Source organism: Panicum virgatum, chromosome 6K (genome assembly GCF_016808335.1).
Source record: "Panicum virgatum strain AP13 chromosome 6K, P.virgatum_v5, whole genome shotgun sequence".
Lineage (NCBI taxonomy): Eukaryota > Viridiplantae > Streptophyta > Magnoliopsida > Poales > Poaceae > Panicum > Panicum virgatum.
This window is the reverse complement of record NC_053141.1, coordinates 2,624,136-2,640,970: the sequence shown is the minus strand read 5'-3', so window position 1 is coordinate 2,640,970 and position 16,835 is coordinate 2,624,136. Positions and strand designations below refer to the sequence as shown.

The window sequence follows — 16,835 nt, the reverse complement described above, 5'->3', positions numbered from 1 at the left end:
GATCGTCAAGGATATGAACATATGATCTTGGGTGCAGAAACTGAATGCAAACAGGAAAGTCGTCTGGAATTCAAGAACCAACCGAAAAGTCTTCTGTGCTCTTTCCAGAAACAGGGGAATACAAGTACAGATCCCCATTTCAGAGTATGGTCGCTTAACTTCCGATCAAGAAAAAAGAAGGGGATACGATCTTGTTTAGAGAGATCGCTGGAGAAGGGGATGCTGTGAACAGTAGGCTGCCATGGCCTCTTAAAATGTTTTTTTTTGTTAAAAATGATGAATATTTTTTTTAGAGCGATTAAAAAATCAGGAACAGGTTTTCTCTTCAAAGAGAATTATCTAAAATTTCTCAAATCTTGAAAGGCTCACGAATTGGACCCCAAATACCAAAATCTCTCCTCTTCAAAAAAAAAAAAACTGGAAGCGCCTGGAAACGGGATTGGGAATGAACAGGTCACAGGTGAGGTAGTATTTCAGTAACACGGTCCTTCGATGGGCTGCAACTGCAAGCTTAAGTAAATTTTGGCCTTTGGACCTACATGATCAGAGGCTTACTTGGGCCTCCGGGACGCTTGTAACCAAGGCTGTACATGGAAAATGCTTGTTTATAACCCATTCTTCCGTTCCACTACTCCCCATTGGAGTTAAAAGTCTAAACGGCACCCATGATCTAGTGTGTTCTCTTCTTTGAGCAGTTAAATTCACGATACAAATAATATTTTTCTTCAATCGCAATCTTTGTTTTTTTACATAAATTAAATTCTAAATCCTTTTTGGCTGCTCATTTATCCAAAGTATTTTTTTTTTGTAAAAATCACATTTTATTCTTAAAAATATGTCAAGCATGACATCAAACCCAACATAGAAGCGAAGACCAGAAAAAGAAAATCAAGAACTATCCAAACTTAATCTGAAAAAAAAAACTCTAGAAAGTCATTTTCTTGACCAACTTTGCTTTGTCATCTTCCGAACGGCCCACAAGTCGTCCACATCTCCACTCTCCCACCCATAAACGAGGCCCAAACCAAACCCCTCCTGACCCCACCTGTCATCCACACTGCTCCAACCCTAGTACCGGCATTCCCATCCCTCCCCTCCCCGGCCCCACCCGTCATCCACCTTCCATATAAATACCCGTCCGTGCCCTCAGGCCCAAGCCCACCACGCGCCCCAACCTCCAAAAAAAAAGAGAGGAAAAGGAAACGCCCCCCAAATCGGAATCCGCACGCACCCATGGCCGCCGCCGCCCTCCTCCGCCGCTCGCCGGCGGCGCGCGCGCTCCTCTCGCCGGCCCTCTCGTCCCGCCTCGTCGCGTCCAAGCCCCACTCCTCGTCCCCCGCGCCCCCGCCCCCGCCGAAGGCGTCCTCCGAGATGAAGACCTTCTCGATCTACCGGTGGGACCCGGAGTCGCCGTCGACGAAGCCGCACCTCAAGGACTACCAGGTGGACCTCTCCGACTGCGGGCCGATGGTGCTCGACGCGCTGCTCAAGATCAAGAACGAGCAGGACCCGTCGCTCACCTTCCGCCGCAGCTGCCGCGAGGGCATCTGCGGGAGCTGCGCCATGAACATCGACGGCGACAACGGCCTCGCCTGCCTCACCAAGATCTCCGCCGCCTCCTCGGCCTCCACGGTCTCGCCGCTGCCCCACATGTTCGTCGTCAAGGACCTCGTCGTCGACATGACCAACTTCTACAGCCAGTACAAGAGCGTCGAGCCGTGGCTCAAGCGCAAGGACCCGCCGCAGCAGGAGGGCAAGGAGATCCTGCAGACCAAGGCCGACCGCGCCAAGCTCGACGGCATGTACGAGTGCATCCTCTGCGCCTGCTGCTCAACCTCGTGCCCATCCTACTGGTGGAACCCGGAGGAGTACCTCGGCCCGGCCGCGCTGCTCCACGCCAACAGGTATACCGCAATCACTAAACCCTTGATACTGTGATGGATGATCTGGTGAATGATGTGTGCTGGATCTGTCTGATTGTTGAATGGTGTGTGATTGATCGGTTGGAAGTCATGATGCCTCTCTGTTGATTATGGTGTAGTTCTGGTTGATGTGTTCTGTGTAGATTGTTTGATGCAGTTGCTAGCTTAGGTGTGGGAGCCTGGAAATGATTGTGATCCAGGTAGATTGGTTATTGGACTGATTGTTGACGGATTGTTTGATCCTTATATGTGATGATCCTCTGTTATCTTGCTTGGTAGCAGTAGCACCCATGACAAGCGGTTAGATGATCATGATTGGGTGGCTGCTGCGACTTTGATTTGATGGTGATAGGATCATCACAAGTGAAGGAAATTTGGTAAATGCATTTCTTGTGAAGGTCGCTTAGACATCTTTGTAGGCATCGTGGTTCCTAGGATTCTTCTTTTGTTTAGCTTATGAGTTGCAGACGTGTCTCGGCATAGAAATCAAAATCGTATATGGTGGATGTTTAGGTGAATCTATTCTCTGATAACATTTTTGGGCAGTGGAGCGCTAACCTTCTTACAGCATATAGAGTGTTAGTTTCTCCCTTCGTCTCTGTTAAATTATTGATGATGGTCTACCAAATTTAAGATGCTAAAGTCAGTCCTTGTGGATCTTTTTATTACCTGTTTCCTTGAATGATAGTTGTCTAATATGATTAATCTTCTTTGTTGTAAGCTTTAGGATGTTGCTAAGTCCATGACACGTTCACCCTTTTTAGGCTTCCGCTGTGGGGGACGCTTATCAAACCAAAACCCAACATGTTCATGCACCTTCAAGCTCGAGGATACCATGGGGTGACAGAGAAGAGAAACCTGCTGGACCACAAACGTAGATTGCTTGCAGAAAAATATGAGCTAAGAGGAAAGCTGTATAAGGCTGTCTGTAGGGACCCTGATCTTCCGTTGGATATGCGGGAAGAGTTCCGCTATAAGTTGTCAAAGTTGCCAAGAAATAGCTCAATGACACGCCTTAGAAACCGCTGCATTTTCACAGGCCGGTCTCGTGCTGTCTACAAGAAATTCCGCATGTCCCGTATTATGTTCCGCACATTGGCAAACAAGGGTGAACTGACGGGGGTAAAGAAAGCATCTTGGTAGAAGTTAACAAACCAGTAGATCAAAGCGCTAGCTCTGCAGTAGTCCAGCTAAATAAGGTTCTCTTCATGCAATCTTTTAGTGTTTGATCCCTGAAACTGTCTTTAAGGTTTCTGACCAGCAGCCAATTTTATTTGAACATTTTTGTTGAATCAGTGTACTGTACTGTTTCTGTGCCTATTCAACACTTTTGAAGTTATGGCTTGTCCCATATTATGTTTCGGAATGCATAAATATTTTTGGGTTCTCTTTGCACTTGGATTTATGTATTTTCTATGCCTGTTTCTTGTATCTGTTCACAACGCTTCCATATTGCTAATGAAGTAGTTATTACGCTCCAAAGCATCATCTTGTGCTCTGAATGACTGTGAGCATTGTATGCTTTGGTTCTTGATATCTTGAACCTGAGTGGAGAAGTTGTTTGTGCTGTGATTTTTTCACTTAATGCTGTTTGATTTAATGTTGTCTGCCAATTTATTTTACCTTCTGGACTAGTATTTTAGCAAGTCAGTTCTGCATTGTGTATCTTGCTGATATGTTTAGCCATTTATTGTTCCAGTGTATTATTTTATTGGGCCAGGATTCACACATTGGCTGTTTACTTCACTTATTGATTATTAATCCACTTCAATTTATTTGATGTTCAATTATAGGTTTTAATTTATATAATAGGAACATGCAGTTTAGCTTCGTTTGCAGCTAGGATATTCAGTATAAATGATGTCTGGTATACAATATGCTGCTGTCTGAGATGCTGTAGTCAAGCTGAGACTAATCAAAATGAGTTAACAGAGGCAGTTCGGTATTAATTTTATGCACAGTAAAGTGTTATTGAAACTTTCAATATCACCTTTTTTGTTATAAATTGTGAGTAAGTGCTTAACTATTATAATAAACTGGTTTTCTCATTGAACAAACATTATCAATCTTTCTACATCTGTTTAATTTCATGTTACAGGTGTCTTGTGTGTGCAAACTAAACATTTAATTTCATGTTACAGGTGTCTTGTGTGTGCAAACTAAACATTTAATTTCATGTTATATATTGCATCTGCAATGGACTCGTTTTATTACGTGTCCGTATTGTGATGTATTGGTGTACCCCGATTGCTCCGCGCTATAAACGTGCACTGTTTCTCCAGGTGGATACAGGACAGCCGTGACCAGTTCACCAAGGAGCGCCTGGATGCCATCAATGACGAGTTCAAGCTCTACCGCTGCCACACCATCAAGAACTGCACTCACGCCTGCCCAAAGGGTCTGAACCCGGCTAAGCAGATCGACACGATCAAGAAGCTCCAGATCGACACCTAAAAGTCTTGGCCCCCATAAAAACGAACATGGATGGGATGGAGCAGACCTGTGGAAATTTGTGATGAACATGCCTTTTGTTTCGCGTCATGGTCTCTACCTGACGAATAATTCCTGCTTGGGGCCTCCACTCTGGTGCTTGCAATTATCAGGTGGAGGTAGATTAGGGAGTGAATAATTGCTACCGTATTTCATTTTTATGTGCTGTATCTAATTTGATCGTCTGCCTTGCCTTGCATTGTATGCTCTTACGGTTGTAGGATCAAGAACACCGACTAGAGGAGGGTGAACAGACGGTTTAAAAACTAAAATCAATAACACTAGAGAAATTTAATTAGTAACAAAGGAAAGCTCTATATTATGCTACTACTATCTCTAGATGGGTTTGCAACCTAGAGTGACAAGATACAAATCAAGTTTTAGTAAAGTAAATTGCTCAAAGTAAAACAACAATTAAAGTGAGCAAGAGAAGTAACCAAGCTTGACACAAGAGTTTATCCCGTGGTGTCGATGACTTGCCGGTCACCCCTAATCCACGTTGAGGTGGATTCCAAGAATCAACCGCTCCTCTATCAAGAACCTCTTGATCTTGAGCCGGCTTGAATCAAGAAACCGCTCCACACCTCGATTCCACTAGAGTTGCTCTTCACCACTCCGGTGAGGTGAGTACAAAACCTCTCACAACCGAAATCGGGGCTCCTCAACAATCTCCTTGGAGGTGCTCCACGAAATTCTCTTCTCCAAGCCGTCTAGGGAGCGGCAACTCCCAAGAGTAACAAGTTGATGACGCTTGCTTGAAGTTTCTCTAATGCCACAAAGCTCAAACTCTTGATGCAATGCACTAGGAAGCTCTCACACTCTCAAGAAAGCAATCTCTAAGCAAGTGTGTGTGAGGGAGGGATGCCTTAGCTCTAATGTGTCAAGAATGCTGTCCAAATGGCCAAGAGAGTCACCCAATGGCCGGGCATTGGCTATATATGGACACCCCTCAAAAAACTAGCAGTTACACTCTTTTCTGCGAAGTCGCGGACCGTCCGCGTTTCAAAAACCGGACTGTCCGCCGTTATAAACCAGTGAGTCAGAGTGCAATAAATGCATGTCAGAACTAGCCGTTAAGCCCTGGCGGACCGTTCGCGCCCCAGTGGCGGACCGTCCGCAGTTAAGAGTTCCACACCACCAGAGACTAACATCGTCTCTGAAACAACTTTGAGATTAGCCTGCGGACCGTCCGCACCTCAGCAGCGGACCGTCCGCGCCTCAGCGGCGGACCGTCCGCAGTTTAACTTTTGAGCCCAAACCAGAGAAACATCCTCTCCGGTACAAACCTGAGATTAGCCGGCGGACCGTCCGCGCCCCATGGGCGGACTGTCCGCCGTTCAACTTTGAAGCTCACACCAGACAGACACCCTTTCTGGTACACATTTGAAAAACAGTGGCGGACCGTCCGCCCACCTGGGCCGGACCGTCCGCGAGCCCACCAGAGACTCTGCAAACTCTCTGGAACGGGCGCGGACTGTCCGCCCCTCTGGTGCGGACTGTCCGCCGTTACTCAGTCAGCTCTCAAACTTAGTCTTTTTCAAATCTTTTCAAAACGTCGTTAGCCCTCATGCATGCAACTAGACATTTTGAGCAAAATGGCACTAAAGACCCGTCAAGCATGAGTGCACAACCCCTCTTGATAGTACGGCTATCTATCCAACAAATCCGGTCACTTTTCATCCACTAAACGCCTTGTGACCGGTAAAATACAAAAGCCCTATTTTATAGCTTTGCCTTGAGCCCGAGCTTTGCTCATCATCTCCAAAACTCCATACGTTCACAATCAAATCTCTTTCATCCGTGGATCAACCTATACTCATTATCACAACTGAAATCGTTAATCCACAAACCGTTGTCATTAATTACCAAAACTCGAATTAGGGGCCTAGATGCTTTCAATCTCCCCCTTTTTGGTAATTGATGACAACACTAAATTTTGGAGTGATAAAAGTTTTCAAGTCAACTTTATACACTAGGCATAAGGTGGACTTGGAATTGAACTATGGAAGAACTTAGTCATTTTCTTGAAAATTTCAGAATATGGTATGAATAAATTCACCAAGTTCGATGAGTAGAGAGAACTCCCCCTTGATATATGCATATAAATTTTCATGAATACCAAGTGCATATATATATTTGAAACTTTTGACGGAGTTTTCCCTACAAGTGGAAATCGAGGCATACAAGATACAAGATATATATGATATGGAATTTTAGCATGGTTAGCACAACCTCACAACCACAAGATTAACATAAAAGATAAGAGTAGCACAAACTATCATAGTTCATCACACATTACAAGCCAAATGTTCAAATCCAAACACAAGTCTCAAAACGATCAAACATAAATAAGTAAAGCAATAGTTCAACACAAAAAAGCATGAGTGGCAAGCGGAAGCCGAAAGCGAATGATCTCCATGAGAAGTCCATGAGCTCCCCTAGATCCAAGCACTCCAAAGCACTTTCTCCCCCTTTGGCATCAATTGCCAAGAAAGTCAAACCATCGGCGGTGGAGGAGGTGGCGGTGGGTAAAACGGCTGGTGCGGGTAAAACTCTGGAGGCGGCACTGGAGCCGGAAATATCGAGTAGAAGTGATCAGAGAATCCAGTGAAGGCTGTGCTGAAGGCATCAAAGCGCTGCTCTAACTGCTCCTGTTTCTGCTCAAGCTGCTCAAACTGCTCAGAAGAGGGCAAATCCTCAAAACGTGAGTCAAGAGCTGCTATATCTGAGTGTAAACTCTCCTGAAACCCCTGCATCTGAGCCATCATGGGCTGGAGCATCTGCTGCTGCATGTTCTGAAAGTTTAGATTCATCTGATTTTGCATCTGACTGGCCAACCCCGCAATCTGAGAGGACATGCTCTCCTGCATGGATGCAAAGTATGGGTCAAAGTAGCCAGCTGGAGGAGCCCACTACTGCTGTGCTGGAGGGTGCGGTGGTGGCATGGCATGCTGAGCTGCAGCTGCTCCCATGTGAGCATCATCATCACTATCATCATCATTCCCCTGTGCATCAGCATCCATATCATCTCCAGGGAAAGGATTCAGAGGCCTCAAAAAAAAGCATTGTCATTCTTAAATGGCCTGAAAGGAGTGTGCTTGCTTTCACATAACCCTCTGAAGCTAGTCTTAACCTTGATGATGGACATAATGTATGGAGCAAAATACAAGTTCATCTCCATGTTAAGCCTCAAATATGCAAGCTGATCCATGATGAGAGCAATGACATTTATCCTATTTCCATTCATGACATGAGATATCACATTCCAATAGTGTCCTCTAATCTTGTCCTTGTTGCCACTCTTAGGCATGAATGTGACTCTAGCAATCTTATTGATCACTGCAGGATGATGCCTCAGACCCTGAGTGCCCCCAAAAGTTCTAGCAATTCCAAGATGTGCAGGCTCATAGAACATGGGATAGTCATTCTCATCTAGAGGGTTTTCTAACACAATATTCATACTTTGCTCACTAGTGATGAAATTATAATCCAATTCATTTGCCTCAGCAAATTGTGCAAATGTAGCACCATAGGTTCTTTTCCCAGTTGTCCACCTAAAAGTTTTCTCAACCATGTTGATCTCTAGAGTGGCATAGAACTGGCGTATCACAGTTTCATTCCAATCACACCTATGCTGCAGAAAATTAGCTAACCCCATTTGCTGAAATCTATCCACTAGATCAGACATGACTTGATGTTGTCTCATATAGCCTAGGTCAATGGTCTGATGTTTGAATACATTTTTCTTAATTAGATGACCAAAGTAAACATCTTTTTGTACCTCGGTTTTGAAGAAGAGAATGTTGGTGTCACGAGGCAAGCTGAACTGATCCACTGCTCTTGCATTTGCATAGCTTTCTGCAGTCCACTGTCGACTAGGTAGATCCAGCCCCATCAAATCTGTAACATCATTGTCAACCCCCTCAGTATCTTCCTCTGAAGACTCATCACCAACATCTCCCACTGAAGATGCAGCAGCCATCTCACTGACATTTGGAGCATAGTCCACATCATCCGAGTCATCACTGTCTCTTTGCCTTTTAGAAGTGATTGCCTTCTTGATTTTAGAAGCTGTGGCCTTGATGATCTTCCGAGGTGGCCTGAGTTCAAGATTTAACCATAAGAACAATTACTAAAGCAATAGGATCAATCCATAAAGATATAACTCAATTCAGCATTTCTGAAAAATCTGATACTGGCAGACCGTCCGCTCTTCTGAACGCGGACCGTCCGCGGTTCATGAACTACCACGGCGGACTGTCCGCGTCCAGCAGGCGGACTGTCCGCGACCCATCTGTTCTGCGCAGGAACACAAAATCGCCCTCATCTTTGATTCACCCATATTTTGAGTTTTGATTCAAATCCACCAACCAAATTATAACTAAAGCATCTCCTCATCACTAGGAATAAGATCCCCCAAGTATTTTCAAGAGTCCATGGTCCAAAAATAGATCGGAGCATCTAACCCTAACTCTTTCCAATAAAGAAAACCAAGAACAAGAGTTAGGGATTCATCGAAATACCGAGAGGACATGATGCACAATCTTGAGAAGAGTTCGGGGATGTGCTCGGACCGTCCGGGAACCACTCCAAAAAGCCTTGACCTTGTGGTCTCCCCCACGTGCTTGAGAGAGAAAGAGAGAGAGCTTTTGGATGTTTATGTGCGGTTTGGTGGAGGGGAGTGAGAGGGACATCCAATATAAGTAAAGTCTGGCCGACCCCACCTTTCTGTCCAGTCGCGGACTGCCCACGATATCCTGGCGGACCGTCCGCCTTTGAATTTTGTTCACAGCCAACTGACTGAAACTGCCTCTGGTAAAATTCGCCCAGCACAGGCGGACTGTCCGCGGTCCTTTGGCGGACTGTCCGCAATGTATTTCTGAGGTTGAGAACTTCTCTGCAGAGCCTCTGGTGGACAAGTCTAATGAATGGCGGACTGTCCGCCCCTTACCCGCGGACTATCCGCAGTACCAAATTTCAGACTGTCCAGAATTGTGCCAACTTTCTCAATTCCAACCTCAATTTGGGATCATTGCTCATATAAAAATCCAAAAATCTCAAATATTGCATGAAAACCTTCAAAAAACTCATATGAGCAAGTTTCAACAAGAATTCAAAAATAAATCGAGTAGAATCATGAAAACTCATAAATGGCTCAAAAATACCTCAAAAATTCAGAAAAATGAAACAACTAGTGCATGAAAGAACCATATGCCACATGTGCTAGTTTTCAAGCCACATTTGAGAAGTCAATGATATTTAACTCATTTCTCAATTTGCAAAACCGAGATTCATCCAAAGGCTTGGTAAATATATCGGCTAATTGATCATCTGTGCCAATACCATCAATCTTGATATCACCCTTGTTCACATGATCTCTAAGAAAATGATGGCGGATATCAATATGCTTGGTTCTTGAATGTTGAACCGGATTAGAGGCAATCTTCACGGCACTTTCATTATCACACAACAAGAGAATTTCATCAAATTTCACACCATAGTCAAGAAGAGTTTGCTTCATCCATAATAATTGTGCACAACAACTTCCGGCCGAGATATATTCCGCTTCGGCGGTTGAAAGAGCCACGGAATTTTGCTTCTTTGATGACCATGATACAAGAGATCTTCCAAGAAATTGACAACCACCGGATGTGCTTTTCCTATCAACCTTGCACCCCGCATAATCCGAATCCGAGAATCCAACCAAATCAAAATGAGCACCCTTTGGATACCACAAACCAATATTAGGAGAATATTTCAAGTATCTCAAGATCCTTTTGACGGCGGTCAAATGACATTCTCTAGGTGCGGCTTGAAATCGTGCACACATGCAAACACTAAACATGATGTCGGGCCTAGATGCGGTCAAATAAAGCAAACTACCAATCATAGAACGGTAAAGCTTTTGGTCAACCGGGTTACCTCCCTCATCTAGGTCGAGATGCCCATTGGTGGCCATAGCAGTCTTGATTGGTTTTGCATCTTCCATACCAAATTTCTTCAAGATATCCTTCACATATTTTGATTGACACACAAAGGTGCCTTCCTTGAGTTGCTTGATTTGAAGTCAAAGAAAGAAACTCAATTCACCAATCATGGACATTTCAAATTCCCTAGACATCATTTCACCAAATTCCTCACAAAAACTTGGGTTAGTTGAACCAAAGATAATATCATCAACATAAATTTGACAAACAAATAAATCTTTACCAATATCTTTAGTGAACAAAGTAGTGTCAACCTTACCAATTTTGAAGCCCTTAGAGATTAGAAAGTCCCTCAATCTTTCATACCAAGCTTGTGGAGCTTGCTTAAGACCATAAAGAGATTTAGAGAGCTTGTATACATGATTTGGCTTCTTGGGATCTTCAAAACCGGGAGGTTGCTCAACAAAAACAAGTTCACTAATCTTGCCATTCAAGAAAGCACTTTTCACATCCATTTGAAAAAGTTTTATGTTGTGAGAGCAAGCATAAGCTAATAAAATTCCAATAGCCTCTAATATAGCAACGGGAGCAAAAGTTTCACCGAAATCCAAACCTTCGACTTGAGTGAAGCCTTGAGCTACCAATCTTGCCTTGTTTCTCATAACCATTCCATCTTCATTTTGCTTGTTTCTAAAGACCCATTTAGTGCCGATAACATTATAATTCTTGGGTCTCTCAACTAATTCCCAAACTTGATTCCGGGTGAAATTATTTAATTCTTCATGCATAGCATTCACCCAATCCGGATCTCTCATTGCTTCATCTACACGGTTAGGTTCAAGAAAAGATACAAAAGAATAATGTTCACAAAATGAAGCAATGCGAGATCGAATTTGGACACCTTTACTAATATCACCCATGATTTGATCCACCGGATGATCCTTTGCAAGAACATGATGAATTCTTTGAGGAACAATGGGTTCTTGAGTTGATGAAGGAGGTGCACTAGATGAACCAACTTGATCTTGTACTTGAGAATCATCATTACTTGAATCTTGTACAATTTGTTGTGCTTGATCATTTGAGATAGAAGTTGAAGGATTAACTCTAATAGAGATAGAAGGGCCATCTTCATCTTCATCTTCTTCTCTTGGTCTAACATCACCAATTGACATATTTTTCATTGCATTTCTCAAGCCATCACTTCTCACATCATCAAGATTTTCTTGTTCATTATGAGAGCCATTTGTTTCATCAAACTCAACATCATATGCTTCTTCAACAATGCCATGAGTTTTGTTGTAGACCCGATAAGCCTTGCTATTAGATGAATATCCAAGAAGAAAACCCTCATCACATTTGCTTTGAAACTTTGATAACCGAGTTCCCTTCTTGAGAATATAGCATTTGCAACCAAACACTCTAAAATATGATATATTTGGCTTCCTTCCAATGAGAAACTCATATGGGGTCTTGTTATGAAATCTATGGCAATACAATCTATTAGAGACATGACAAGCCGTGTTGATTGATTCGGCCCAAAAGCTATCCGAAACATTATACTCGGAGAGCATTGATCTTGCCATATCAATTAAGGTTCTATTTTTCCTCTCAACAAGACCATTTTGTTCCGGAGTGTACTTGGTTGAGAATTCATGCTTGATTCCTTTCTCATCACACCATTCCTCAACTCTTGTGTTTCTAAACTCACTTCCATTGTCACTCCTCACTTTCTTCACCTTGAGCTCAAATTCATTTTCGGCCCTTGTAAAGAATTTCTTGAATGTGTCATATGTATCGGCCTTGTCATGAAGAAAGAAAACCCATGTATATCTTGAGTAATCATCCACTACCACAAGACAATAGCAATTTCCACCAATACTTCTATATGTTGTAGGACCAAATAAATCCATATGCAATAATTCCAAAGGTCTCTCGGTTGACATGACACTCTTAGTGGGATGAGTATTTGCAACTTGCTTTCCGGCTTGACATGCACTACAAAGCTTATCTTTATCAAACTTCACATTCTTCAAGCCAACTACTAAATCATGCTTCAAAAGTCGGTTAAGTTGCTTCATGCCAACATGACCAAGCCTTCTATGCTATAACCAACCCAAAGATGATTGAGTGAATAAGCAAGTGGGCAAGTTTGCCTCTTTAGTAGCAAAATCCACAAGATATACATCCTCATGTCTAAATCCCGTAAAGATGTGATCTTTTCCATCCAAGCTAGTCACTACAACATCATCTTTAGTGAAACTACACTTATATCCAAAATCACAAAGTTGAGTGACCGCTAAGAGATTAAACTTGAGAGAATCAACCAACAATACATTTGAAAGAGAATGATTGCTTGAGATAGGAATTGTACCAACTCCTTTGACTTTGCCCCGGCTATTGTCACCAAAGATGATGTCACTATATCCACCCACATTCTCATCTAGAGAGGAAAACATCATTTGATCTCCGGTCATGTGTTGAGTGCATCCACTATCAAGCACCCAATGTCTTCGTCCGGACTTGTAATTCACCTACAAAGAGGAAGTAACTCTTTTAGGTACCCAAACTTTCTTGGGTCCTTGAACGTTAGTGACCACACTAGTGACCAAGACTTTTGGCACCCAAATGGCATTCTTTTTAGCACCATTTATAGGTATCCCAACAAATTTTGCACTAACATTGCCATTTGAATTTTTCATAAGCATGTAACTTGAATCAAAGGATATGACTTTCTTGTTGGTGCAATTCTTCTCAACATGACCAACCTTCTTGCATTTGTCACAATATGGCTTGCCACTATTCTTCACAAAAGTAGTTTTGGTTTGCACAAAAGCCTTCTTCCTTTTCTTAGGAATATATCCAAACCCTTACTTGTTCAAGGTGAACTTTTGGCTTGCCCAACAATGATTAAACTTTGCTCTACTATCATAGCATTTTCTCAAATCATTAGTCAAGCAAGTAACCTCTTTCTTTAACAAATCATTTTCCATAATGAGAGATTCATTGCAAGAAGGGTTATCAATTTTGGTGCAAAGAGAACTAGTAGAGCTAGAGCCACAAGATTTATCATCAATTAAATCACAACTAACATCAATGCTCAAAGTTGCTTTTCTTTCATGACTAAGCAAGGTATTGTGAGCTTCCTCAAGCTTCTCATGAGTTTCTTTGAGATTCTCATGAGAAGTCTTTAGCTCCTCATAGGAATCTTGAAGAGAAGTAAACTTCAACTTCAAGTCCTTCAACTTAGCTTTTTCTTTTGTCATGAATTCATCGGCATCATTAAGCATTTCAACAAGATCATCATATGAAAGTTCATCAAGTTCACCATCTTGTTTTACCTTTGCACCACCCTTTGCCATAAGTCAATGTGGTGTAGAGAAGAGTGATGGAGCCTCCTTGATGGCGATCCCGGCAACTCCCTTGGATGGCTTGTCATCATCATCATCATCATCATCATCGGAGCTTGCATCGGAATCCCATTCAACAAAATAAGCTTGGCCATTCTTCTTCTTCTTTTCATCATTTTTCTTGTCCTTTTTCTTGTTTGGACAATTGACAATGATATGACCTACTTCACCACAATTGAAGCAAGTCTTGTCCACAAAAGGATTTTTTCTTGATGATTGACCCCTCTTGCCAAAGTTCTTCTTGCTCATCATTCTATTGAATCTCTTGACAAAGAGAGCCATCTCCTCATCCGATTCTTCTTCTTGGTACCCACTTTCTTCTTCATTTTTGCTATCTTAAGCTTTGAATGCCACACTTTTCTTTTTCACATCAATTTCTCCATCATGAGCTTCATCTTGAGATTTCTTGAACATGTCATGGGTGAGAATTTCTCCCAATATTTGTGTGGGAGTTGCGGTCTTCACATTTGACCTTACAAGTAAGGTCATAATTGTGTCATATCTTTCCGGAAGACATCTAAGAAATTTGTGGTTGAAATCCCCATCCGGTACCTCAAATCCAAGTCCCTTGAGGTCATTCACAATGTCATTTAGCCGGTTGAACATCTCGGCTATACTCTCATCCTTCTTCACGGTGAATTCACTAAAATTCCCTTTAAGCAAATACAACTTGGCCTCCTTCACGGTTGATGTGCCCTCATGAATTTCCATGAGCTTCTTCCATATGTCATTTGCATTTGTGAGGCTCTTGACTCTATTAAATTCATTCACATCAAGAGCACTAAAGAGCACATTAACCCCTTGATCATTTAGTGTCTCATTTTCCTCATCTAGGGGTGTCAAACTCTTTGGGTCCAAAATGACATATCCATCACTTATTACTCTCCATAGCTTTCTACTCATGGTTTTGAGATGAGCCGACATCCTAGTCTTCCAATAATCATAATTGTTCCCATCAAAGAACGGTGGCTTCCCAACATGAATTCCATGATCACTAGTCATTGTTCTACTCCAAGATGGTTAAATCCGCAATTAATGTAGTACTTAGCTCTGATACCACTTGTAGGATCAAGAACACCGACTAGAGGGGGGTGAATAGGCGGTTTAAAAACTAAAACCAATAACACCAGAGAAATTTAATTAGTAACAAAGGAAAGCCCTATGTCATGCTACTACTATCTCTAGATGGGTTTGCAACCTAGGGTGACAAGATACAAATCAAGCTCTAGTAAAGTAAATTGCTCAAAATAAAACAACAATTAAAGTGAGCAAGAGAAGTAACCAAGCTTGACACAAGAGTTTATCACGTGGTGTCGATGACTTGCCGGTCACCCCTAATCCACGTTGAGGTGGATTCCAAGAATCAACCGCTCCTCTATCAAGAACCTCTTGATCTTGAGCCGGCTTGAATCAAGAAACCGCTCCACACCTCGATTCCACTAGAGTTGCTCTTCACCACTCCGGTGAGGTGAGCACAAAACCTCTCACAACCGAAATCGGGGCTCCTCAACAATCTCTTTGGAGGTGCTCCACAAAATCCTCTTCTCCAAGCCGTCTAGGGAGCGGCAACTCCCAAGAGTAACAAGTTGATGACGCTTGCTTGAAGTTTCTCTAATGCCACAAAGCTCAAACTCTTGATGCAATGCACTAGGAAGCTCTCACACTCTCAAGAAAGCAATCTCTAAGCAAGTGTGTGTGAGAGAGGGATGCCTTAGCTCTAATGTGTCAAGAATGCTGTCCAAATGGCCAAGAGAGTCACCCAATGGCCGGGCATTGGCTATATATAGACACTCCTCAAAAAACTAGCCGTTACACTTTTTTCTGCGAAGTCGCGGACCGTCCGCGTTTCAAAAACCGGACTGTCCGCCGTTATAAACCAGTGAGTCAGAGTGCAATAAATGCATGTCAGAACTAGCCGTTAAGCCCTGGCGGACCGTCCGCGCCCCAGTGGCGGACCGTCCGCAGTTAAGAGTTCCACACCACCAGAGACTAACATCGTCTCTGGAACAACTTTGAGATTAGCCTGCGGACCGTCCGCGCCTCAGCAGCGGACCGTCCGCGCCTCAGCGGCGGACCGTCCGCAGTTTAACTTTTGAGCCCAAACCAGAGAAACATCCTCTCTGGTACAAACCTAAGATTAGCCGGCGGACCGTCCGCGCCCCATGGGCGGACTGTCTGCCGTTCAACTTTGAAGCTCACACCAGACAGACACCCTTTCTGGTACACATTTGAAAAACAGTGGCGGACCGTCCGCCCACCTGGGCCGGACCATCCGCGAGCCCACCAGAGACTCTGCAAGCTCTCTGGAACGGGCGCGGACTGTCCGCCCCTCTGGTGCGGACTGTCCGCCGTTACTCAGTCAGCTCTCAAACTTAGTCTTTTTCAAATCTTTTCAAAACGCCGTTAGCCCTCATGCATGCAACTAGACATTTTGAGCAAAATGGCACTAAAGACCCGTCAAGCATGAGTACACAACCCCTCTTGATAGTACGGCTATCTATCCAACAAATCCTGTCACTTTTCATCCACTAAACGCCTTGTGACCGGTAAAATACAAAAGCCCTATTTTATACCTTTGCCTTGAGGCCGAGCTTTGCTCATCATCTCCAAAACTCCATACGTTCACAATCAAATCTCTTTCATCCGTGGATCAACCTATACTCATTATCACAACTGAAATCGTTAATCCACAAACCGTTGTCATTAATTACCAAAACTCGAATTAGGGGCCTAGATGCTTTCAACGGTTGCAGTCATTCATGGATGATTGTCATTGACTTTTTAATATTGGTTGCACACTACCGAATTTTGTTTTACCTTTTGAGTTGGAGGTGTTATCGTGCCATTATCTTTGTTGAAACGATGGGACCGAACTGTGATGCTTTCTCATGTCCCCGCTGATGATTTCCTTCCGACTGCCTGAGTCCAATTCTTCTTCACGCTGGGCTGCTCCACCAGCCCTGCCACCGGACCTACGCGGTTTTTTTATTTTTATATTTTTTATTTTCGTTTTTTACAAAAATATATTTTCGATTTGGAAATTTACAGTAATATACCCCGGCCGCCAGGCGGCCGGGACCTAGCCG

General features: G+C 43.2%; 1 protein-coding gene across 3 annotated transcripts; it reads left to right on the top strand.

Moving 5' to 3' along the window:
* Nucleotides 1-1,157: 1,157 nt before the first annotated feature.
* Nucleotides 1,158-16,565, top strand: LOC120711244 (succinate dehydrogenase [ubiquinone] iron-sulfur subunit 1, mitochondrial). 3 transcript variants are annotated; one of them, XM_039996704.1, is made up of 3 exons: nt 1,158-1,904; nt 2,687-3,121; nt 4,205-4,611. In XM_039996704.1, the coding sequence occupies exons 1-2, from the start codon at nt 1,234-1,236 to the stop codon at nt 3,063-3,065; spliced, it is 1,050 nt and encodes a 349-aa protein (XP_039852638.1). In that variant the 5' UTR covers nt 1,158-1,233; the 3' UTR covers nt 3,066-3,121; nt 4,205-4,611. The 3 variants fall into 3 exon arrangements, with proteins under 3 accessions (XP_039852638.1, XP_039852637.1, XP_039852640.1); XM_039996706.1 differs by lacking the exon at nt 2,687-3,121 and adding an exon at nt 16,493-16,565 and having other exon boundaries at nt 1,162-1,904; nt 4,205-4,623; XM_039996703.1 differs by lacking the exon at nt 4,205-4,611 and having other exon boundaries at nt 2,687-3,317.
* The last annotated feature ends 270 nt before the right edge of the window (nt 16,566-16,835 follow it).